The sequence below is a fragment of the Mobula hypostoma genome, chromosome 1, assembly GCF_963921235.1.
Source record: "Mobula hypostoma chromosome 1, sMobHyp1.1, whole genome shotgun sequence".
NCBI classification, from domain to species: Eukaryota; Metazoa; Chordata; class Chondrichthyes; order Myliobatiformes; family Myliobatidae; genus Mobula; species Mobula hypostoma.
Genome location: NC_086097.1, coordinates 241,958,330 through 241,982,758, shown reverse-complemented (window position 1 = coordinate 241,982,758; position 24,429 = coordinate 241,958,330). Strand labels below are relative to the sequence as shown.

General features: G+C 41.5%; 1 protein-coding gene across 1 annotated transcript in view; it reads left to right on the top strand.

The window, feature by feature from the left end:
- Positions 1 to 8,823, top strand: part of rad21b (RAD21 cohesin complex component b) — a 60,583-nt gene extending 51,760 nt beyond the window's left edge. The window contains exons 11-14 of the mRNA XM_063066187.1: positions 949 to 1,094; positions 1,311 to 1,466; positions 2,671 to 2,754; positions 7,756 to 8,823. Coding sequence (XP_062922257.1) covers positions 949 to 1,094; positions 1,311 to 1,466; positions 2,671 to 2,754; positions 7,756 to 7,947 — 578 coding nt within the window. The 3' untranslated portion in view covers positions 7,948 to 8,823. The remainder of the gene's footprint in view (positions 1 to 948; positions 1,095 to 1,310; positions 1,467 to 2,670; positions 2,755 to 7,755) is intronic.
- Positions 8,824 to 24,429: the final 15,606 nt, after the last annotated feature.

Here is a 24,429-nt window from a genome sequence, read left to right as displayed (position 1 = left end):
GTCTTGTCCGTGATGCCCATCTAGTACTAAGAATATTACAAATTTTGTCCTTTTGGAGTTTTATTTGCCCGTTGTATTCATATTTTAATAGAACATAGAATAGTACAGCACAGTACAGGTCCTTCTGCCCACTATCTTGTGCCGACCCATAAACCCTGCCTCCCATATAACCCCTCACCTTAAATTCCTCCATATACCTGTCTAGTAGTCTCTTAAATTTCACTAGTATATCTGCCTCCACCACTGACTCAGGCAGTGTATTCCACACACCAACCACTCTCTGAGTAAAAAACCTTCCTCTATTATCCCCCTTGAACTTTCCACCCCTTACCTTAAAGCCATGTCCTCTTGTCTTGAGCAGTGGTGCCCCTGGGGAAGAGGTGCTGGCTGTCCACTCTATCAATTCCTCTTAATATCTTGTATATCTCTATCATTTCTCCTCTCTTCCTCCTTCTCTCCAAAGAGTAAAGAACTAGCTCCCTTAATCTCTGATCATAATGCATACTCTCTAAACCAGGCAGCATCCTGGTAAATCTCCTCTGTAGGTAGTGCAAAATTTATAATTTGTCTTTTGGATGCTGGGATTTAGTATCAAAAAATCCTGTTTCACCAGGGGCGAATACTTTTAAAAGAATTCAGTTTTCAGTCCAGGTTTAGGTAAATCCCTTGAAGAAATGAGGCAGTGAATAAATTAATTGTGCTCCTGCTAATGGCAAAGTCAGGATCTGCACAATAACCATGATTGATATCCTTTCCATGATCTCAGATGATTTTTGATGGCTTAAAGTTGAGTTCCTTGCTACTATCGTACTTAATACAGCATTGTCACCATGTTTCAATTTATACTTTTATATACTGTCAATGCTTTAAGAAGACAGCTACAACATGGAATTGAATTTGTCTGGCAAAATAAGTATGTTAAAGTATTTAGTGTTTTTTGGAATCTAGATGAACCCATCTTGGAAGAGCCCAGTCGCCTGCAAGAATCTATATTAGAGAGCAGTAGGACTGCATTAGATGAGTCAATCATGCCACCACCACAGAGAATTGCCAAGCGTAAATCAAAGGAAATGGAACCTGAGCCTCCATTACCAGTAAGTGTACACATTTAAAATGTTTTTTTAAATAAAGTATTTTTGCTCATTATCAGTGTTAATAAGTATAATTTTAAAAAGTTATATTGAAAAATTAGTGTACAGTTTGAAGTCAAACAGCTTATGATTTAGTTCAATATAACTTAGTGTCATGTGACATTGCTTTTGGAGATTTGTGTTTCCCATTTCTAATGGTGGTTATGAACCTCTCTGCAGCAAGAAGAGCAACAACAGCCACAGCAACAAGAACAGGAACTGCAGATTCCAGCTGTAGAGCTTCCTCCGGAGGAACAATTGCACATCACTGACCTTGTCCCAGAACTTGCAGTTCTGCCAGAGAAAAAAGAAAAAGATGAAGAGGAAGAGGAGGAGGTGGGTCAGCTATTTGCTTCTAAGCCACAGGAAAATCATCTTTTCACACTTTTTTTTCCCTGAAGCGAATGATTTAAATCCTGAAGCAGATCTTTTGTATAGTGATAAATATATGGGCTATATGTCACAGACTTGTACAAGAGTGAAGCCGGCTGTTGGTCCATCTCTTCAAAATTAGACCATCGAAAATTATACATTACTTTTTCCCACAAATATTGTAACATACTTTATGTGAAAGCGGGAAGTTGCTAGAATAACACATCTCAGTGCTTCAAACATTTTAAGGTTAAATGGTAGGGTACAAAGCTAAGGAATCTCCTTTTCCTCGGGCTATTTGAGCTTGCTGATCTCGGTATAATTCTTCTGAGCATCCTTGTATCAAAGATTTAAAAACAAACTCCTGAGGCTCACGTTAATCAGTGAGCACATAATATCAAGTGGGAGTTGATTCAGTTCACCTATAGTAACCCTGTTTGTCAGATACTGAGATTGGTTGCTTAAGTGAGACTATGGTCCAAAGACATTTTGCTATCTTGGGGAAAGAAAACAGTAGTGTGGGAGGAGACAAAATCAGATGCAGTTCCTTATTTATCTTCCCCAAAGCTTACTCTTAACAAAACTCAATTAAAATGTCTCCAGTATATCTGGAAGTATTGATTGACCATTTCAAAGATTCATTTGGGAGCTTTCAAGTTGGCAGAAATAATGAACTACGATTGGGAGCAATAAGACGCTGGATTTGAGGATTTATTCTGCTTTTTCCATTAGTTTTCACTATCAAAATTTCTTACCACAGGGGTAATAATGTAATGAAAAAGGACATAGATTTGATCAACAAAGTGATCTTCATTTTATTTTAATGGAGGCGAATAATAAATTATGGAAAGTTCTATGAAGAGTTCAAACAGAATGATATGAACTGGTTTGCTGATCTGTCTGTGCAAATATAAAAATTAATGATGAAAGTTGTAGCTTGGTTAAAACAAAACTTGGCCATAACCCAAAGTAAATCTGCAAATCGTTTATCTTTGAAAATCTGTTGAGCAATTCATAATTCATATATTTAGGCGACTTGAATACTTGATAGTGTTATTATTTAATGAAAGTCTTTATTAAGGCCTTTTGGATGAAGCTTGGGTTATTGATGTTTCTTCTTCCATACTTAAAATGTAATCGCTAAGTCATAAAACTGTTTTGCTCTCAGGAAGAGGAAACGGTTGGAGGTGAACAGGATCAGGAAGAAAGGCGGTGGAATAAGAGAACTCAACAAATGCTTCATGGACTACAGGTAAGTTGATTAATATGTAATTTAGAAATAAAGGACTACGGAATGTTCGGTAGCGATTTGAGCAGTTAAATTGTATAAAATGATTCAGGTGTTAAGCTGTGATTCACTCAAAGTTAATACAGTAAGAGATGTCAAGACAAACTGTTAAATGTTTTCAGCCAATTAGAATACATGGAGTAAAACTGGAGTTGGATGATTACATTTTGCCAAAGGGTTTTGGCCTGAAACTTAGACTTTACATTTTTCCATAGATGCTGCACGGCCTGCTGAGTTCCTCCAGCATTTTAAGTGTGTGGCTTAGATTTCCAGCATCTGCAGATTTTCTCTTGTTTTAGATGATTAATTATTAGATGGCATCTTTTGGACTGAAATTTGACCTTTTTCATTAGATGTTTGGAAGGCTTCTAGAGATACAGAATTATCTGACAAAAGAAAGGCATTTGAACAATTGTTCAATTCTAAACAACAAGCTTTAGGAAGAATATTAGAAGTTATTAAGATTTTCAAGCAGCACACACAAAATGCTGGAGGAGCTCTGCAGGAAATAAGCAGTTGGGCTGAGGTCCTTCATCAAGACTTCTTCAGAACCACCTTCATGGCCATTTGTTATCACTGTAGATCTCATCCGCTGAGTCATGCTAGGGCAGGCAATGGTAACGTTTAAATTCTTTGAGTTTCCTAATTTGTTGAAGTAATTAAATAGTTTCATTTTCACTCTCAGCTGTTTCTGGCATTTCCAAGCCTGACTGCTTGAAACTGCAGTGAGCAAAACAGTCCTTGAATTGTCTTACTGCTTATTTCTCACAAACTTTCGGTGACAAAGATCACTGCTATTTGAATACAAACACACCCGGCTGAAGCAATTTAAAAACTGTTTGCTGTAAGTACGGTGTACTGTCTGATGGCCACACAAGTGCACACAACTGACGCTAATTAGCAACAGTTTGGCAACAGTCTCCAGTCCCAATTAAGTGACAGTGTCCCAAATAACTAAGAGAATCCCAGCTATTTTCTCGACTGGTGTTCTTTAAGAGTTGTCCCAAATAAGTGGCTGTCCCTGATTAACTAATGGCTGAATTAATGTGCATACACTGTCTAGCCCTCCATTGAAACTCAAGAAGTTCTGGATTTTTTGTGTGTATTATGGGCATTAGATATTAAGTTCTGCTGTGTTCAGTGCTGTTTAATTGTTTACCCAAGAGCTCTAAGTCTTCGCAGGGATGAAATCCATTTTGATAGGGTGCACTAGGTAAATTTAACTGCAGCTTTTTGGTTAAACAAAGATTTTTTATAATAAAGTATCCTTGTGTTACAAAAAAAAATTTGTAACCTTAGTGAAAGCTATAACAGATAACTCTATGACTGGATACGTAAGTATTCAATTACAAGCTTTTTTGAAAGTTATCAGAGCCAACCTGCAAATGCAAGAAAAAGTTCTTAAGTTACTATTGCTGCTATTGTCATTTTTGCTGCTTGTAATGCATTTTTATATTGGACTCAATGTAATCCAGTGAAAGCCCAAAATTACAACAATTCACTCCTTGTAGCAGGGAACTGCATGAGTGTCATGCTTTGTTGTTGATACCAAAGTGGAGGAAGCACTATATATAGAATCTAAATATCACTTGGAGTGGCAGAGGTTGAAGGGGAGATCTGATAAAGGTTTATTGAGAGGCGTTGATTGACAGTAACACTCACAGCACGCTGGAGGAGCTCAGCAGGTTGGGCAGCTAATTTTAAAACCGCTGTCATGACGTGCCTTAACAAATGGTGGTGGCAGCATGGCATTTCATTGTTTTCTTGAACGCAACCTCCAATACCACAACCAGAATATCTGACAATAGATATGTAATAGCCTAATGTAACATTGTATGGAAATACAAGATAACACTGATGCAGTCATGTTTTATACATTTAACAAGGTGCTTTATTAACGTATTGCTTGTGCAAACATTCAATAGGTGCAATTTTCACTTTTGCCCAGTAACTTGTTTTATTGCACATGTTAAATACAGCAAAATAATACAAAATCATGGCAAAAGTAAAGGCAAACAAATGAGGTAACAGCAAATTTCACTTTTGCCCAGTAACAAGCCTTATTGCATTTAGTGGTAGCTGTCGTCCCTTTCATTGGTGAAGAGACTAGGAAATGTTTCTGGACAAACGCGCACCAAGTCTTTCGTTTGGCGATTTCCTTTTAAGTTTTTCTAGTCTGTAACTGGACAAACGCGCCACAAGTATACCATTTCCTCTTCGCTTGTTTTCTGTGTGTCCTACGCATGCCCAGTAGGAGGAGATATGTCCAAATACCCGTTTTTACGCGAAACCGGCATTTTCAAAATTGTCCGGTCTACTGTGGATGTAGCCTGAGTATAGTGACACATTAGTGTAGTGGTTTGTGTTGTCCTCTCTTAGCTCCAGGGCTCAGGTTAACTTGTGACCCCAGGTGCAGTCTGCGTAATTTGCAGGTTTGCTCAAGTATCCTCTGGTTGCTCTGGTTTTCTCCAACATTCCCAATACAATTTCTGAAAATTGATAATTAACCTGTCTTAGTGTGGTGAACTTTAGGACCTGGGGGAGCTCCGGACCTATGCACATCCTCCTGTATACTTCAAATCATCTCTAGGTTACTTGTAATACCTAATACAATGTAAATGCTATGTAAAATAGTTGTTATACTGTATTGTTTAGGGAATAACGACAAGAAAAAAGTCTGTGCATGCTCAAATGACGAGTGCTGGAGCGAGAGCTTCCGGGTTTTCCCAATCCGCACTCTTTTAAAAATACTGTTACAATTTATTTATAGAGTAATATACTGATAAATGAAATAGTGGGATAATTATAGACCATAAATACACTAGTATATTTCATTTGCAACAAAAACATTCAATAAAACATAAAAATATACAACTTCAAACGAACCGAGTCAAGCACATGGTAAATGACTTATTGGAATAAATGTAGAACGTAAATACTCTAGGACATGTACAGGTTCAAACTAAGCTAAATACGTACAGGTACCTGATGGGCCAGGAACAGGATTCTCAAGTTATGAAGCAGCACTACGACAGACAGTGTTTTTAAAAACTTCTTCAAGTGTCATCTGTCTCATTAACATAGGTTTATGTCTAAGCAATCTCCCTTTAACTGAGTAAACTACCATAATCTCTTGCTCACTGATAAATGCACATTGTTCAAGGCCAGCAATGAACTGATCACACATTTTCACCATGTCGTCATCAGCCGTTGTTCATGTTTTTCTAGGAACGTAGCGCCAATACAAAGCTGTTTCATCAGCATTGTAAATTTGTTCAGGACTAAGGTTTTCATCAGATATTATCTTGGCAAATTCATCAATGTAATTTTCAGCTGCTTCATGATCAGCAGAAGCTTTTTCACCACAGATTTTCAGATATTTTATACCATGACACTTCTTAAATTTCTGCAGCCAAACCTCTGAATATTTTCTGCGTTATTGATAATGATAGATGCTTCCTTCTCTTTTTCTCATTCTTACCCATAGTGGTATCTGCAGATCTTTTTGACATTTTCACAGCGAAATTAAACAAGGTCAACAGTGAACACAAAATATCAGCAAACAGCAAATGCACGTGTAACCAGTACCAGCGCTGATCCACAACTGACTTATGGCAGCCTCTGCTAGTGCTGCCATGTCACGCCTGTGTGACGTCAGTTGTTGGTGCGCCAAACAAACCTTATTACGAAACACTCCATGGAAAAAAACTTTGGTTTTTGGAGCTTTTCAGATTTCAGAATTTCAGATAAGGGATTGTGGACCTGTCCTAAATTTCCCCTTAATACAGTGCTAGTAAGTCCCAAATTAACAGGGAACTCCATGGACACACTGATTTAGCCTAAAAAAATCATCTTCCTCCAATTTTGTTTTTTTTAATATATCATACGATTATAGCATTTGTCTAGTTACTCTGAAACAACTGCTGCCATTTTTGATCCACATGGATGTGCTCCCTGTGGGAAATATTATTGGAGTTGCTCAGTAAGAAGTGAGCGTAATATTTGAGCCTCCATGTAATAAAAACTAAATTTCGAATAAATATTTTGTTCCAAAGGTCACTTCCAATAGCAACTTGTCATTTAATGGAGAAGTCTGCTTTCATGCAAGATCAGAACAGTATTCAGGCATGCATCATTAAGAGGCATCCAGCTCTATTGACAAAATATCTCGGGCAATCTGTCCCATGTTCTCTTTACGTTCACTTCTTTTGGCAAAACTTCCATCATCAATAAAGTTGGTGACACTGTTACTGGAACTGAACTAGCCATTAACTACAATTCTTGGTGTTCTGCAGCAGCTGACTTGTCTAACTCCCCAAGTACGTGGCAAGATGTCAAGTCCGTAATGAAATATACTCTTATAATAGATCTGCAGTCTAGTCAGTCAGTAGCATTTACAGTTAAGCTGTGTCTCTGGTTGACATGTCATTTATCACCAAAACATTGTCTTAATCCCAAAGATGCACTTTGGCTGCCGTGTGCTCATCTGCATGTTATCTTGCAGTAGCTCCTATGTTTGATCTGTATTGAGAGACATGGGTCCAGCAAGGTAACGTTACCATCATAACTTGTAGCATCCTCTCCAAGTTATTACTTTTCAAACTTGGAACACCATCATTTTTCCTTCTTAGTTCCTAACTCAAAATACTAGAAATCCTTAGTAATCATGTGAGAACATCTTCACCGGAGACGTCAAGGATTCAAGTCAACTAACCAGAAAACCTTAAGGTTAAAAAGAGATGTCCAGTAAGTACTGGCTTTGCCAATTAGAGACATTACACAGTTGTATAAAAATCCCTTTCATCCTTTGAAATGGCTTTAAGCTCGGCTTTTCAAGCAATTTTTTATGGTCCTTTACTTGATCAATAACAGGTTCCTTTTTTGTAGTCTTTTGTGTATGTATGTATGTATGTGTGTATAAAAATAATTTAGAGTGTGACTTCAATAATTTTTTTCTTTTTGCAGAGAGCTTTGGCTAAAACAGGAGCTGAATCTATTAGCCTGGCAGATCTATGCCGGAAAAATAACCGAAAACAAGCAGCTGCAAAATTCTACAGTTTCTTAGTATTGAAGAAGCAACAGGCAATTGAGCTTACACAGGCTGAGCCTTACAGCGACATCATTGCAACTCCAGGACCCAGGTTCAATATTGTCTGATCTTATGGCTAGTGTTTATTCACTAGATATGTATTGCCCCGAGTGGGGAATTGAGACCATTGCAACTCTTTGATATGATGGTTTTATGTATATTGACTATTAAAAGATTATTTTGGACAGAGAAACTTCAATATTTGGGATAGGTGTGTTATTCCAGTGTTTATGACAAAGAAAAATAATTTTCACTCCATGGCGGGTTTTATACTGAAAAAATCATGATTGGAAAAATGCTAAACATTCAGATTATGAACGCATTTAGTATGTTTCTGTGCAAATATAATTATGGGTTTATTGATAGAATTATTCAAGAAAGTCATGTGTACCACCATTGCTGGTAGATTATCTCAATAAGATGTATTTTTATTAAAATTACAACAAAGTACTATAGAATTGGTAGTGAACATTTGCACTTAAGTTAACTTTTACAATTGTGTGCTGGTTCCTTTGTATTGAGATTTTATTTTAGAACACAGGCTACCAGTATACCCATTCTGCACTGGAATTTCAAATTATTTGTTAAAATACAACCAAGGACATACAAAATATTCAGTTAATTCTAATGTCATGCTCATAATTCTAGGATGCTCTAACTGTCTGGAGTGTTACAAAGCTGTTTTCATTTTAAACATTATGTGCCTGTAAGCTTCAATCCACTTTTTTGTATAAAATGTGTAGATAATTTTTAATGAATGTCTAATTATGGAAAAGATGACAGCTTTCATTTGAAGCAGCATTTTGCTGATGCTACTGAGTCTTTAGTTTGTTGCTTAATTAGGTCATTGCTAAATGTTGCTGAACAGTGATAGTTCTTGCTGTTATGTATAACTTTTTTAATAAAATACTTGTATCAGTTTTGGGAGTTTTGTCTTGTGCAACGCCTTTATTTTTTTTTACAAATCATGATCTGCTCATGTAGATATAAGCTAATTTACATTGACATTATTCCATCCGTTTTTTAATTGGGTGTGATAATTTTTGATCCATCTCATGAGGGCAAAGTTGAGTTTCTGTTTCTGATTAAGTGAAGTCCTGAGACATTGTCCTAGCTTTAAGGAGCAAGAAGAATTTCTTTCCCGCATGTATAACTGAAAGTATTATACTAGGAAGACAATATTTGGGAGTTAAGCATTGGTTAGTAAGTTATAGAGTAAAGATGCTATTAAAATATGTTGGTTTCTCTTCTTCCCAATGGAAGGGGGAGGGCATGAGGAGAGGATGTCCAGTTTAGACTGTCCACAGAGGGGAGGCTGATGTTTGTGATGGATGGAGCTCTGCAACAACTCTGCAATTTCTTGGTTCTTGGGCAGATCAGCTCCCGTCCCAAACTGTGGTGCATCTGGGTAGGGTGCTTTCAGTGGTGCCACAAGAAAGCAGCAACCATCATCAAGGAACTCCACCATTTAGGCCGTGTTCTCTTCTAAATGCTGCCACTGGGAAAGAGGTCCCACACCACCAGCTTTATGAACAGTTACTACCCTTTACCCATCAGTCTCCAGAGTGGTTAAATTCACTCAGCTCAATACTGAACTGATTCCACAACCAGATGGACTTCCAAGGACTCTACAACTCATGTTCTCAGTATTATTTATTTATGTTTTTATTTGCACATGTTGTCATCTTTTGCATATTGGTCTTTCGTCAGTGTGTAGTTTTTCATTGACTATTGTATTCCTTTGTTCTGCTGTGAATGCCCACAAAAATGAATCTCAGGATAGTATATGGTGACATACGAGGGGTGATTGATAAATTCGTGGCCTAAGGTAGACCGTGTCAATTTTAGAAAACCTAACACATTTATTTTTCAACATAGTCCCCCTCCTACATTTACACACTTAATCCAGCGGTCGTGGAGCATACAGATCTTGGACCTCTGGAAAGTGTCCACAGATGGGTGATTGATAAGTATCATGGCCTAAGGTGGAAGGAGATGAGTTAACAGCTCTCATTACATGCACATGCAGTTCAACTCTTTGAGTGATTATGCAGAAAGTTTGAAGTTAATAACTCATCTCCTTCTACCTTAGGCCACGAACTTATCAATCACCCCTGATGAGTTATTAACTTCAAACTTTCTGCATAATCACTCAAATAGTTGACCTGCATGTGCATGTAAAGAGAGCTGTACAACTCATCTCCTCCTACACGAGGAAATCTGCAGATGCTGGAAATTCAAGCAACACACACCAAAAAAATGCTGGTGAACGCAGCAGGCCAGGCAGCATCTCTAGGAAGAGGTACAGTTTACGTTTCGGGCCGAGACCCTTCGTCAGGACTAACTGAAAGAAGAGATAGTAAGAGATTTGGAAGTGGGAGGGGGAGATCCGAAATGATAGGACAAGACAGGAGGGGGAGGGATGGAGCCAAGAGCTGGAAAGTTGATTGGCAAAAGGGATATAAGGCTGGAGAAGGGAGAGGATAGGAGACCTAGGGGGAAAGAAAGGGGGGTGACCCAGAGGATGGGCAAGGAGTTATAGTGAGAGGGAGAAAAAGGGAAACAAAAGGTAGGAAAGAAAAAATAAATAAGGGATGGGGTACAAAGGAGAGGTGGGGCATTAATGGAAGTTAGAGAAGTCATTGTTCATGCCATCAGGTTGGAGGCTACCCAGATGGAATACAAGGTGTTGTTCCTCCAACCTGAGTGTGTGCTAGGTTTTCTAAAATTGACGCAGTCTACCTTCATACCAATCGTACAAGGATGTTGCCTGGATTGGGAAGCATGCCTTTTGAGAATAGGTTGAGTGAACTTGGCCTTTTCTCCTTGGAGTGACGGAGGATGAGAGGTGACCTGATAGAGGTGTATAAGATGAGAGGCATTGATCATCTGGATAGAGGTTTTCTCCCCAGGGCTGAAATGGCTAACACTGATGATAAAGGGTTAATTTGTTCTGCTGACATGTAAAAATTAGACTTCAAGCTAAGCTCTGCTGACTTGTGCACCTGCAGAACCGGATGTGGTAATTCTGTCCAAAAAAAAATGTGGAACTACAGTTGAAAAACGAGGGACTATCTCATCCTGCACATTGTCTGAGGTTGATGACCTTTGGCCTATTAAGGCAACCAAGAGGTATTTGTCTTAAAATACCACTGTTGCTGGGCATGTGACTATGGGGGTAGCTAAAAAATTGTTTCCTGCTACTTGACAGAAAGGGTATTAAAAAAGACTCTGTGCGGAGAGAGAGAACACTGATACAGGCCCCTGTGTGTGCCCAAGTGCTCTCTCTGCAGTACTACTAAATAAAAAAGCTGTTGCTTTATCTCCGGTAGTACTGTGTGTTCTTGCATCGGGTAACGGGTAATAACTAGAAGTAAATTTTAACAACATGAGAGGGCACGGTTTTAATATGCTTGGAAGTAGGTACATAGGGGATGTCAGGGGTAAGTTTTTTTATGCAGAGTGGTGAGTGTGTGGAATGGGCTGCCAGCGACTGTGGTGGAGGTGGATATAATAGGATCTTTTAAGAGGCTCCTGGATGGGAGCTTAGAAAAATAGAGGGCTATGGGTAACCCTAAAGTAAGTACATGTTCAGCACAGCATTGTGGGCTGAAGGGCTTGTATTGTGCTGTAGGTTTTCTGTGTTCTATATCTGATCTCAGAATCTTCAATAACTTACCTACCATATACAGTTGCAAGAAAAAGTTTGTGAACCTTTTGCAGTTACCTGGTTTTCAGCATTAATTATTCATAAAATATGGTCTAATCTAATCTTCATCCAAGTTACAATAATAGACAAACACAATCTGCCTGAACTAATAACACAGAAACAACTGTACGTTTCATCAATACTGAGTACACCATTTAAACAATCACAATCTTAAGTTCAAAAAAGTGTGTGAATCTCTGGGGTAATGCCTTCTACAAAAGCTTTTTGGAGTCAGGTGTTCCAATGAATGAGATGAGATTGGATATATAGGTTGTAGAGGTGCCCTGCCCTATAAAAAAAAGACATGCAAAGTCAGGTTACTGCCAGAGCCTGCTCTCCTCCAGAAAGATCTGTTTACATGCACCATGCCTTGATCAAAACAACTTTCAGAGGACCTTCGAAGAAGAATTGTAGAGACGCGTGAAGCTGGAAAAGGCTATAAAAGCATTTCGAAAGATCTGTGTGTACATCAGTCCACAGTAAGAGAAACTGTCTGCAAATGGAAGAAATTCAGTACATTTGCTACTAGAAGTGGGCATCGTGCAATGCTGAAGGAGGTGAGAAAGAACCCAAGGGTAACAGTAAAATACCTGAAGAAGTCTTTGGAACTTGTTAAAGTCCTAGTCATATGTCCACTATAAGAAAAACACTGAACAAGAATGGTGTGCGTGGAAGGACGCTATGGAGGAAACCTCTGCTCTCCAAAAAAATGATTGCTGACATCTCAATTTTGCAACAAAAACACATCTAGATGTAGCACAACACTTCTGGGACAATGTTCTGTGGATAGATGAGACAAAAGTTGAACTTTTCGGCAGAAGTGCACACCACTATGTTTGGAGAACAAAGAGCACTGCACATCAACACCAAAACCTCATCCCAACTGTGAAGTATGGTGGAAGGAACGTGATGATTTGGGGCTGCTTCGCTGCCTCAGGGCCTGGACAGCTTGCAATTGTTTCAACAAGGGATTCAAAATTGTATCAAGGCATTTTACAGGTGAATGTCAGAGTAGCAAGTCCATCACCTGAAGCTTAAATGAAGTTGGATGATGCAACAAGACAATGATCTGAAACAAGAGTAAATCACCAACAGACTGGTGTAAAAAGAAGAAGATTAATGTTTGGAATTGCTGCCAGACCTTAATCCAACTGAGATGCAGTGAAATGACCTGAAGAGGGCTGTTCATGCAAGGTATCCCAGAAATACTGATGAACTGAAACAGTTTTGTATGGAGGAATGGTCTAAGATTCCTCCTCGCCGTTGTGCAAATCCAATCAGCAGCTACAGGAAATGTTTGCTGGAGTTTATTGTTGCTAAAGGGGGTTCTACCAGTTATCTAACACAAGCATTCACATATTTTTTACATTCTGGACTGACTGATTAAGCAATGTGTTCGATCAAGACATGTAAAGTACAATTGTTTGTTATTAGTTTTGGCAGATTGTTTTTGTCTATTACTGTGATTTAGATGAAGATTCAGACCACATTTTATGAGTAATTAATGCAGAAAACAAGGTAATTGTAAAGGGTTCACAAACGTTTACTGGTTCCCCAATTTATTAAAATAGGCACAATATTCACTAGCTACCAGTTTAGTGGCAACTTGAACAGTCCTGTATTTACCTTTAAATTTATCCTTATTCTTCTCTTCAAAAGTTACCCCATTGACCACTTTCTTTTCCTCCTGATTTTCTTCCTGATTATAGTCCCGTATCTCCTTCAGGGATTCACTTGATCCAGGCTTCTACCTGACGCATACTTCCTTTTTCCTGGCCACAGCCTCAATATTTTTCATCGTCTAGAATTCCTACTACCAGCCCTGCCCTTTATTCTAACAGGAACACGCAGACATTGAGCTCTCACTATCTCAGCTTTAAAAGATCTCCGACTTGCCTGTTGTCCCTTTGCCTGCTACATGGGAACTACAAAGCAGCTCTGGAGGGAGTACTGAGGAACTGTATCAGAAATGTAACACATCCTTTGTACAATATGCTGAAATGAACCCACTCAACTTTCCCTCCCATGAACATCTTATGGGCTGAAAACTGGCTATGCTGGTGGTGTTGGTGGTGGTGGCATCCGTTAGTCTCGCGAGACCATGGATCTGCTCCTGGAAGGTCTTGCTTCAGTCTGTGTTAGAGCAGCGTCTGTTGTGGCTGTAGAGGCCCACACGGGAGTGACAGTCTCGGCTGCAGCAACTGCACTTGAAGGAACTGTCCTCCAGTGTTGTCTTGGTGCTGTTTTTCCGACGAGTGCGCTTTTCTTCAGCAGCAAGCCTCAGCTTCTTTTCTCCTCTTTTTAGACCTCTGCGTAGTTCCAGCTATGCTATACTGTCCATAATGTAATGACTCCAGAATGATCCCTAAAAATGGCCAACAGAACTATGTGAATTTAAAGGTGACAAGTGGAGCTAGGAACTGACGGAGCAGGTGAGTGGAAGGGAGTGTGGGCAGCAGCACCTGGCGAACCAGATGTGAATGGTCGATGATAGGACCATATGCCATAGGAACAAATTAGGCCATTTGGCCCATCAAGTCTGCTCCACCATTCCATAATGGTTGATTTATTATCCCTCCCAACACCATTCTCCTGCCTTCTCCCCATAAAATTTGATGCCCTTACTAATGAAGAACCTGTAATTTGGAGACTGGATTATTAGAGCATTCCATTCTGAAAATGAGAACGGGGAAGACAGAAAAAGGATGGAATGCAGTAGAGAGTAATGACAAAGTTTGCAATATAAAAGTAAACACTAAATATTAGACATATGAGATATAAACTTAAAAGTTTTGTAAGATACACAGTGTTGTGGGTGAAATCACTGGAGAGACAGAGTCACTGGTAGATACAAAGCAGCTTCTTTATTCGACACAAGGTACAGCAGGCATCATACGGACGGAGACGCTTTCCGTAGAAAGGTCTGCTAGCTCAATGTGGGCTCGATATTTATATGCTAAACACAAAGGCAAATCGCTACTTAAAAGTTATAGACAATCCTTCCTATTGAAGCCACATACAAAATATCACACCATCCTTTCCCTCCGACACCAACATGTCTGAGTTGGTATCCACAGCCTTTAGGAATCTAAGTTAAGTCTACGATACATTTATTTGGCATTTCCTGTACTAACATAGAAGACAATTAATATTTATAATGTATAGATAATACTGTCCTCGAAACTACAGCATTAGGTCAAACTACGGCACCAGAAGCACCTGGTATTCACACCTTTTTAGGAAGCCCATTGTGGTGGACTCAATCCACAATACTTTGTCTGATACAAGTCTGGTGGCCAAAGTCATTTAAGTGTAAACAAATCATCTCCCCAAAAAACTCACTCTAACACACACAGCATCTGGATAGAAAACAAATTTAACTGTTCCCCTCTCCACACATGCTGCATTATTTTCTGCTTTTGTTAAAGAAATGGTAGTACATAATGAAACACTGTCTGGTATAGAGGGGCTACTGCAGAGGATTGAAAAAAAGCTGGAGGGGTCACGGCAGCATAACAGAGCTTTGACCAGCGACCAATCTGGACATCAGATGTTTGAGAGGAGGTGATTTCACTCAGGTTCACTGCCTGAGTAGAAAAAGCCAGCAGCTCTGCTCAGCTTGGACAGTAGAACTGCCAGGCCGGATAGTGGAGTGCTCCTCTTGCAGGATGTGGGAAGGCAGGGAGATCTCCAGTGCCCCTGACAACTACAACTGTGAGAGGTGCATCCAGCTGCAGCTCCTAACAGTTGGAGCTGGAACTGGATGAACTCCGTAACATCCGGGGTGGGGCGGGGGGGGACTGAAGGAATGATAGGACATATCGAGAGGTAGTTACACCCGAGGTGCAGGACACAGGAAACTGGGTGACAGTCAGGGAAGGGAAAGGGGTTAAGGAGCCAGTGCAGAGAACCCCTGTTGCCATTCCCCTCACCACAGGTATACCACTTTGGATACTGTCAGGGGGCTAATCTAACAGAGGAAAGTCACAGTGGTTGGGTCTCTGGGTCTGAGTCTGAGCCTGGCTCTGGGACTCAGAAGGGAAGCGGGGAGAAGAGGCACGCTGTGGTGCTAGGGGATTCATTGATTTGGGGAATGGACTGGAGGTTCTGTGGCAGAGAATGAGATACCCAGGTGGTATGTTCTCTCCTGGATGTCAGGACCTGAGACATCTCTGATCAAGTCCTCGGCATTCTTAAGTGGCAGGGTGAACAGCCAGAAATCACGGTCCATATAGGTTCCAATGACATGGGTAGGACGAGTGATGAGGGTCCGCACAGGGAGTCCAGGGAGTTAGGTGCTAAGTTAAAGGTCAGGACCTCCGGGGTTGTCATCTCAGGGCTGCTACCAAGTTACGTGCTAGTAAGGCCAGAACTAGGAAGATTATATAGTTTAATACGTGGATAAAGAGTTGGTGCAGGAGGTGGGGCAAAAGATCCAGGGAAGGTGGGAACTGTACAGAAGGGACTGTTTGCACTTGAACTGGAGGGGGACTAATATCCTAGCAGGCAGGTTTGTTCATGCTGCACGTTGAGGTTTAAACTAGAGTTGCAGGGGGATGGGAACCAGAGTACCAGAACAGTTTGTGGAGGCAGATGTTGGTAAGACCTTTGTCAAGATTAGGAATCCAAAGGTTGAGCATGGTGTGTATAGGTTGAGCATAGTGTCCTGAGCTGCATATATTTCAATACAAGAATTATGACCTGGAATTATGATGTTTTAGCCAATAGTGAGACTTAGCTTCAGGAGGGGCAGGATTGGCGCTCAATATTTTGTTGTTTTAGACGTGACAGTGTGGGATGGTTTAAAGGACGAGGGGTGGCATTACCAGTCACGGGGAAAATGTCATGGCGGTGCTCTGTCAGCACAGACTGGGGAACTCGACTTGTGGGTGGAACTGAGAAATAAAATAGGTATGACCACATTAATGAGGCACTATTACAGGCAACCCAATAGTCCTAAAGATTTAGAGGAACAAATTTGTGAAGTGATTGCAAAAAAACATAAGGTAGGTGATTTTAATTCACAACATATTAACAGGGAATCCCACAATGTAGAAGGACTAGAAGGGATAGAGTTTGTCAAATGTGTTCAGGAAAGTTTCCTTCATCAGTACATAAAAGTCCCAATGAGAGAGCGTGCGATACTGAATCTGCTATGAGGGAATGAGACAGGGCAGTTGACAGAAATTTGTGTAGGGGAAAACTGCATCCAGTGACCGCAATGCCATTAGTTTCAAAGTCAATATACAAAGATATAGATCTGAGATTCCAAATTGGAGAAAGTCCAATTTTGATAGTATCAGAAACAATCTGACAAGTGTGGATTGGGACAGACTGTTTATCTGGCAAAGGTGTACTTGGAAAGTGGAAGGCTTTCAAAAACGAAATTCTGAGAGTACAAAGCTGTTGCAGAGAACGGGCGAACCCAAACACAGGACACTGGCACGGAGATAGAGTTAGGATGCAGACGAGGGCGTGAGCGTGGCGGGAGCTGAACAGCAAACAGGAGGGTGAAAGGAAGGACAGGAGACAGGCAAAACTTTTCTTGGCACAGGGTGTTGCTGGAGCTGAACAGCAAACAGGAGACAGGTGGCAGGCAACACTTATCTTGACACGGAGCGGCAAATGGAAAGACAAACGGCAGGCAATACTTATCTTGACATGAAGAGACGGTAAACCTCGGTACTGAAGTTAAACTTAGAATACACAACCCTAAACGGCCAGGAACCTGAATTACTACACTGGCAGAAACAGCGATCTGGTGATGAGTGGATGCAAAGCCGGGATATTTATGCCTCAGGTCTAGATGAGGATCTGTGCCGCAATCAAAGGGAATTAGGAGAATATGGGGAATTAATGGTCGGGACCGTGACAAAAGCTTGTATGTGTCTGTCAGAACAGAAGTTAAAGATAACAAGTGTAGGGTACCTTGGTTTTCAAGAGATATTGAGGCCCTGGTTAACAGAAAGAAGGAGGTGCTTTGGAACAAGTGAGGTGCTTGTGGAATACAAGAAGGCCAAGACAGACTTAAGACATAAATCAAGAAGGCTAAAAGAAGTTTCTCCAGCAGACAAGTTGAAGGAGAATCCTAAGGGATTATACAAGTATGTTAAGAGCAAAAGGATTGCTAGGAATAAAGCTGGTTCTCTGAAAGACCAGAATGGTAATCCATGTGTGGAGCCAAAGTAGATGAAGGAGATCTTAAATGCATTCTTTGCATCTGTATTTACTCTGGAGATGGATACAGTGTCCATAGAAGTGGGGCAAAGTGGCATCAGCTTCATGGACCCTGTACAGATTACAGAGGAGGTATTTGGTATCCTGAGGCAAATCAGGGTGGATAAATCTCCAGGGGCTGACAATGTGCTCCCTTGAACCCTACAGGAGGCAAGTGCAGAAATTGCTGTGGCCTGAGCAGAGATATTTAAAACATGCTTAGTGACAGGAGAGGTACCAGAGGATTGGAGGATAGCCAATGTTGTAAAAAAAAAGCTGTAAACAGAAGCCAGGAAATTGTAGGCTGGTGAGTGTGACATCAGTTGTGGGAAAGTTATTGGAAGGTATTCTAAGGGGCCACATATATAAGTATTTGGATAGACATGGACTGATGAAAGATAGTGTGGAGAATTTTGGCCAACTGGGATGGGAAATACCTTTGCGAGGCTATAGAATTGTGTGTCTGTATTGCTTCATGCCTAGATCTGCAGAGAATTGTGGTGTTGCCATTTAGCCTACAGCTGTAAACACAAGACTACATGATACTGCCCTCTAGTCTGTTGCTGTACACCATGAGGCTATGGGACTTAATTGTGGAAGAAAATTCTGAACAAAGGGTTAAAACATACGAGTTGTTAACACCCTGCCTTTAGTTCCTTTAATTTGCAATATGCCCAGTGCTGTTCTTACTGCATAACACAGCAGTGAGAACAAAATGGAGCCAGTGAAGGTCATAAATTGTAGGGAGGACCCTGTGGGCTGTCGTTTCTGACAATTAAACAGTCTGTATGGTTTTCCTTCACCTGTCTGGTACTAACATATAAAACAAATTGTACTTTTTACTTTAATGACTTACCGGATCTTCAGATTTAATGAACCTTATTTATATCATAAATAAAGACTCACCATTCGGCCTGGGTTCTCAGCACACTTGCAATAATCGATCTTAGTTTCAAGGATATTCTGACAACCTATCCCTGTGTGTTGTGGCCAGACAAGAGACTCTCTGGCATTTTCGTAGGAATTGATCGTCGTCGTCGTGTTGGTGGCTATCCCTCACGGTCGAGGATGATGGTCTTCGTTCTGTTGATCTACTTACGGGCTCTCAAGTGGCTTATGAGCCCAATCTTGGCTTTGAAAGTTCTTCCGCATTCAGGACAGGTAGTTCCAGATGGCAGATCGGGCTTTGGTTGTTGCTGCCTCTCTTTCCATTTTCTTCTCTTTTCTAATTCTGCACATCTGTTGGCTTCAAAAGTTGCTGATTCTTCTCGGATGATGGCTTGCCAGAGTTTCCTGTCCTTGGCATTGGTTTCCCAATTGTTGATGTCGATGTTACATTTCTTCATTTTGGCTTTTAAGACGTCTTTGAATCTCTTCTGTTGTCCGCCTCTTATACGTTTGCCTTGTTTAAACTGGGAGTAGACAATTTGTTTCGGCAGACGTTCGTCTTTCATCCGAACAACATGACCGCTCCATCTTAGTTGGTTCTTGATGACGTAGGCTTCAATGCTTGTTGTTTTTGCTTCATTTAGTACGCTGACGTTGGTTCTTCTATCTTCCCAGCTGATATTTAAGATGTTTCGAAGACAGCGTTGATAGAACTTTTCAAGTGCCTTCAGATGTCGTCGATATGTTGTCCAGGTTTCTGATGCACACAGGAGCGTTGGGATTACCACTGCTTTGTACACTAACATTTTGATGTCTGTTCGGATGTCACAATCATGAAAGACTCTTGTTCAGCTCCAATCGTCGTGGTTTCCATGCCATTGGAATAAGTTGGTTGATTTGTGAAGTATCATGTGCCTCTTGGAGTGCAACATCAAGTACATGTTAAACAAATACACGCACAGGCGTCTTCGCTCTGTGGCTTCTCCGTGGATTGTCACCTTGTCGCGGTGGAGAAGCTTGTGTGGTCCTGAGATCCCGAGAGCAATGCCGTCTGGAGCTATGCTCCTGGTAGGGTCACCCATGGTGGTAAGGTCGAGGGTGAGGTCCCTGACAAAGAACAATCCAACCAAGACCTCAACGGTGGAACGGGCGGACGAAGTTACTTCGAACTCAACGGCTGTGAAGGTGGATGAAGGCTGCAACAAATCCATCAGGAATTGATAAGACACACAGGACTGACTTTTTTTTAACTTCAACTGATGTAATGGACTTTCTGCGCATAGGCGGCCTTAAGCATCTGGGGGCCCGTTTCAAGAGTTAATGTGGGGCCCTACCCCCGCTTCCCAAAAAAAAATTAAGAAAAAAAGCGAATTTTCAAGCTGGTTTGCATCAATAATGATATAATTTCGGACTTAAACGTTGATGCATTATATGCACTTTCAGCACAATGGACAGATAGCTCAACATAATCTAAACAATTCTCTTAATTAAAAACTGAAACAATGACATTTTTTGCTTTGGAGTGAGAAGCCTCGCCCTTTTCAGCAACTAGTCTGTATTGAATGGCACTATGTGTTAGGTATCAGCTGACATAAGAACAGCTGAAACAATTTCCGTCTAATTAAATTAATAACAAAAGCAATGTCATATTTAATGAAAATTCAGACTTTATTTATTCAATGAACGGTGTCTGAAAGTTAACTACTGGAAGTTTACAACAAACTGCGTCGCGCGCTCTTTCAGCACCACGGACAGCTCAGGTAAGGCCTGGAAAGCGAACAAGAGCAGAGTGAGAGAGGGGACGCAAGCGGGAGAGAGAAATTACGATTTGTGGAAACGCCGCCTAATCGCCTATACACATTTTGAGTGAAATACGTGGTTTATTTTATTATTTTAATTATAAACTTTATTTCTGCTAAAAATGTGTTAAAAGACTTACCACTAGAACTTCACCACCCTCCTGTGCTTGAGTGCTGAGAATGCTTTAATGAGCTCATCTTTGTCCAGCGATCTTGTTATTTCGTGCTCGATTGATATCTGAGCAAGAGCTGACAGACGCTCCTGGAACATGGTTGTCCTCAGATGCGTTTTGATGAGCTTTAGCCTCGAAAAACTTCTCTCTCCACTCGCTACAGTCACAGGCACTGTCAGCATGAGTCTTAGAGCAATGGTGAGGTTAGGATACAGTTCAACCAGATTGTTGCTGTAAATGTAGCTCAGAATCTGCAGGTCAGTGGTTTCTTTTGCAGGCACGGCACTGACAGCAGCCGACACCTTGCGCAAAAGGTCCTCAGCATCCACATCACCAAGTGTTTACACAGCTGTCTTTCAGTGTGCGGCTTTGGGTGGCTTTTTTCATTTCCTCTCTTCCATAAATGAAGCCAAACAGACTGTAAAATAATTCCATCAGCTTGAAGCGCTCACTAATGCCTGTGATGGCAGAGTCCACTAGTGGAAGGAAAACTTCTCTCTTGTACCGTTCCTCGGGTGCCACTGTCAGGGAAGGATCTGCACTTTGGGACTCGCACTGGAGCTGGCGTTTTGGTTTTCTGATTCATGCGGTAGGAAAGACCATTGGCATCCCTATCTCTTCAGCTATGTCTCTGGCATCTGTTTGGGCGGATGAAAGGCCGTTCCCTCTGTATTCCTTGAGAAATTTCAGAACATATTCCATCTCGCGCTGTAGCACATCGATTCCCACTTGTGCTTGCTGACACGGTTTACCTCATGTAAAACGTTGTACCAGATAATAACAGTCAGCAGGAATTTCCATGACATGATCTCCTGTTCTCAGCCTCTGGCTGCAGATGTGGTTTCACTGTCACCTTTCTGTGTGGCATGTTCAATCAGTGACAGGAGCGCATTGCCAACACCGGGAAGCTGGTAGCACAGCACTTTCACACTTTCCGCGCGGGACTCCCATCGCGTGTTGGATATGGCCTTGAGGGTCATCTGTGGCACGTTCTCCTTGGAAAGCTCCCATCTCTGTCTGGATGAGCTGAACAGTGTGTATAGACGTTGCAGCACCCCAAAGAAGCTCTCAGACTCCACTGTTGATTTTGCGACACCGACAATGACTAGGTCTAGGCTGTGGCTGGCGCATGGCATGAACAGTGCTTTTTTTGTTAATATCTGGCACTCTCTTCTGCACCCCGCTATTCCCCCCCCCCGCATATTGCTCCCGTTATCATATGCCTGCCCCCTGCATTTTGAGATATCTAATCCTAATTTCTCCATATGCGTTAAGAAAACGTCGGTTAGGCCTGCACCCGTTGTGTCAAGCACTGGTAGGAAACCGACAAAATGCTCACTAACAGTAGCTCCGACATTTACTTGGCATGTGACAATGAGCAGTGTCACGGAGAGCTGCTCTATGTGTGCAGCGTCAGTGGTGCAGTCCATTATCACCGACTAGTAACGTGATTGTTTTACTCTCTCTGTTATTGCTTCCAGTGCCTTGTCTCCAATAAGTATGATTAACTCATTTTGTATGGTTTTCCCCATGTAGTGGTCAGCAATCTCTTCTTTTCTCTGCTCATCTGGCATGTTCGCTCATCACTGGGTCGAACTCGGCAAGCAGCTCCAGCAGACCTAGAATGTTCCCATTATTTGGTTCATGTAGGATGGAATTATGGCCACGGAAAGCAAGGTTTCGTTCTGCAAGGTGACAGACTATGGCAATGAACCTCTTCATGACATCATTCCAGTGTTCTTTTTTCCAGCATTTGCATTTCTTGGTACGTGCTGTCAATGGCACTGTGCGTTCTTAAGCGCGTTTCCAGCTCGCACCAGCTATCATGTTGGCACGGTGCGCATTTGAGTTCTCACGATCCTGGAGTGTGAGAGTGAGTCGCTCCCACACTCTGAAACCTCCGCAAGTGAGACTTATGATTTCATTTGCCAAATAGGGTACAGCAGAAACAGAAGATTGAATCAGATGATACTGAGTACACTAACCATGACCTACGAATGCTTTCTCCATTTTTCCATCTTCATAAGATATCTGTCCTTGGTAAAACGACGGCGTGATTGGCTCTGTGGAAAGTTAATGTCCTCTAACTGAACGGGACCTCTCCTAACAATGTCGATCCGTTGGTCACTGGTAATATGCTTTGGCCAACGTGCCGGATCGGTCTCTGTGAATGTTAGTGGGGCTTTCTCTCTGTCTGGTGTGCTGGTGGCGGCATCTCCCTCACCTGTCTCAGTTGTAGGACTGTCATCATGCTGTGGTGCTTGTTCATCAAACAAAGTTTGGTCATCATTATCACCATGTTTGAGTAGAATTGTTCTTCTCATTTTGATTGCTCTGATTATCAACACCTCCTGTACCGCTTACACTGTCACTCGGCACTGCAGACCTACGCTGTGACGATGGTGCAGCAGCAACTGCAGTCGGCGGGCCTTTTACAGATGCTGGACCAAAGAAAGATGTAACTTTTGGGAGACTATTAAGACGTTTTGTTTTGTTGTCTAATATTTTTCGTTTTTCAGCACCGCTAGGATAGGAGCGTTTCATTTTCCTCTCATGGAAAAGTAGCCTTCTTTGCTAGGAGCAAGGTTTACAATTGAAATAAATATTTTAATGTATTTTCTCAGATGTCAGTCAGCGAGCGCCCACTGGTGGGTCGGCTGGCAACAGCAGGAGAATATTGTGGCGTCTGGGAGCTGTGCATTAAATTTTTGCATGTCAGTCGGGGGCCCCTGGGAGGCCGGGGCCCGTTTCAGTTGAAACGGGTGAAACATAGCTAAGGCCGCCTATGTTTCCCCCGGGATCAATAAAGTATGACTATGACTATGACTATGTTTCTACGTGTATGTATAAAAAAGGCTGTGACTATTGTTCTTTAGAAGACTTAACGATTGCACTGTTATGGAGTCATTCTTCCCTTACTTATGAATAAAGGTATTCACTAGTCACTTCAATGTCCGTGTCCAATTTATTAGAGACCTACTTTATCTGAAATTCCTTAGGAAATTAACTTACCTAAGATAGTCAGCATGGTAGCTCCCATCTAATCAATCTTATAGAGCTTTTCGAGGAAGTTACCAGGAACGTGGATGAAGGCAAGGCAGTGGACTTTGGTAAGGCATTTGACAAGGTCCCACATGAGAAGCTGGTCAAGAAGGTTCAACTGCTTGGCATTCAGGATGAAGTAGTAGATTGGATTAGATATTGGCTTTGTGGAAGAATACAAAGAGTGGCAGTAGAGATTTGCCTCTCTGACTGGAGGCCTGTGACTAGCGGTGTGCTGCAGGGGTTGCTGCTGGGTCCTTTGTTTGTCATCTATACAATGATCTGGATGATAATGTGGTTAACTGGATCAGCAAATTTGGAGATGAAACCAAGACTGGGGGGGGGGGGTGTAGTGGACAGTGAGGAAGGCTATCATGGCTCACAGAAGAGTCTGCAAATGGGGTGAAAAATGGCAGCTAGCATTTAATGCAGACAAGTGTGAGGTTTTTCACTTTAGTATGACCAACCAGGGTAGGTCTTTCATAGTGAACAGTAGGGCACTGAGGGGTGTGGTAGAACAAAGGGGTTTGGGAATAGAGGTACATAATTTGCTGAAAGTGGAGTCACAGGTACATAGATCACAGAACATAGAACAGTACAACACAGTACAGGCCCTTCGGCCCACAATGTTGTGCCGACCCTCAAACCTTGCCTCCCATATAACCCTTCGTCTGGACTAACTGAAAGAAGAGCTAGTAAGAGATTTGAAAGTGGGAGGGGGAG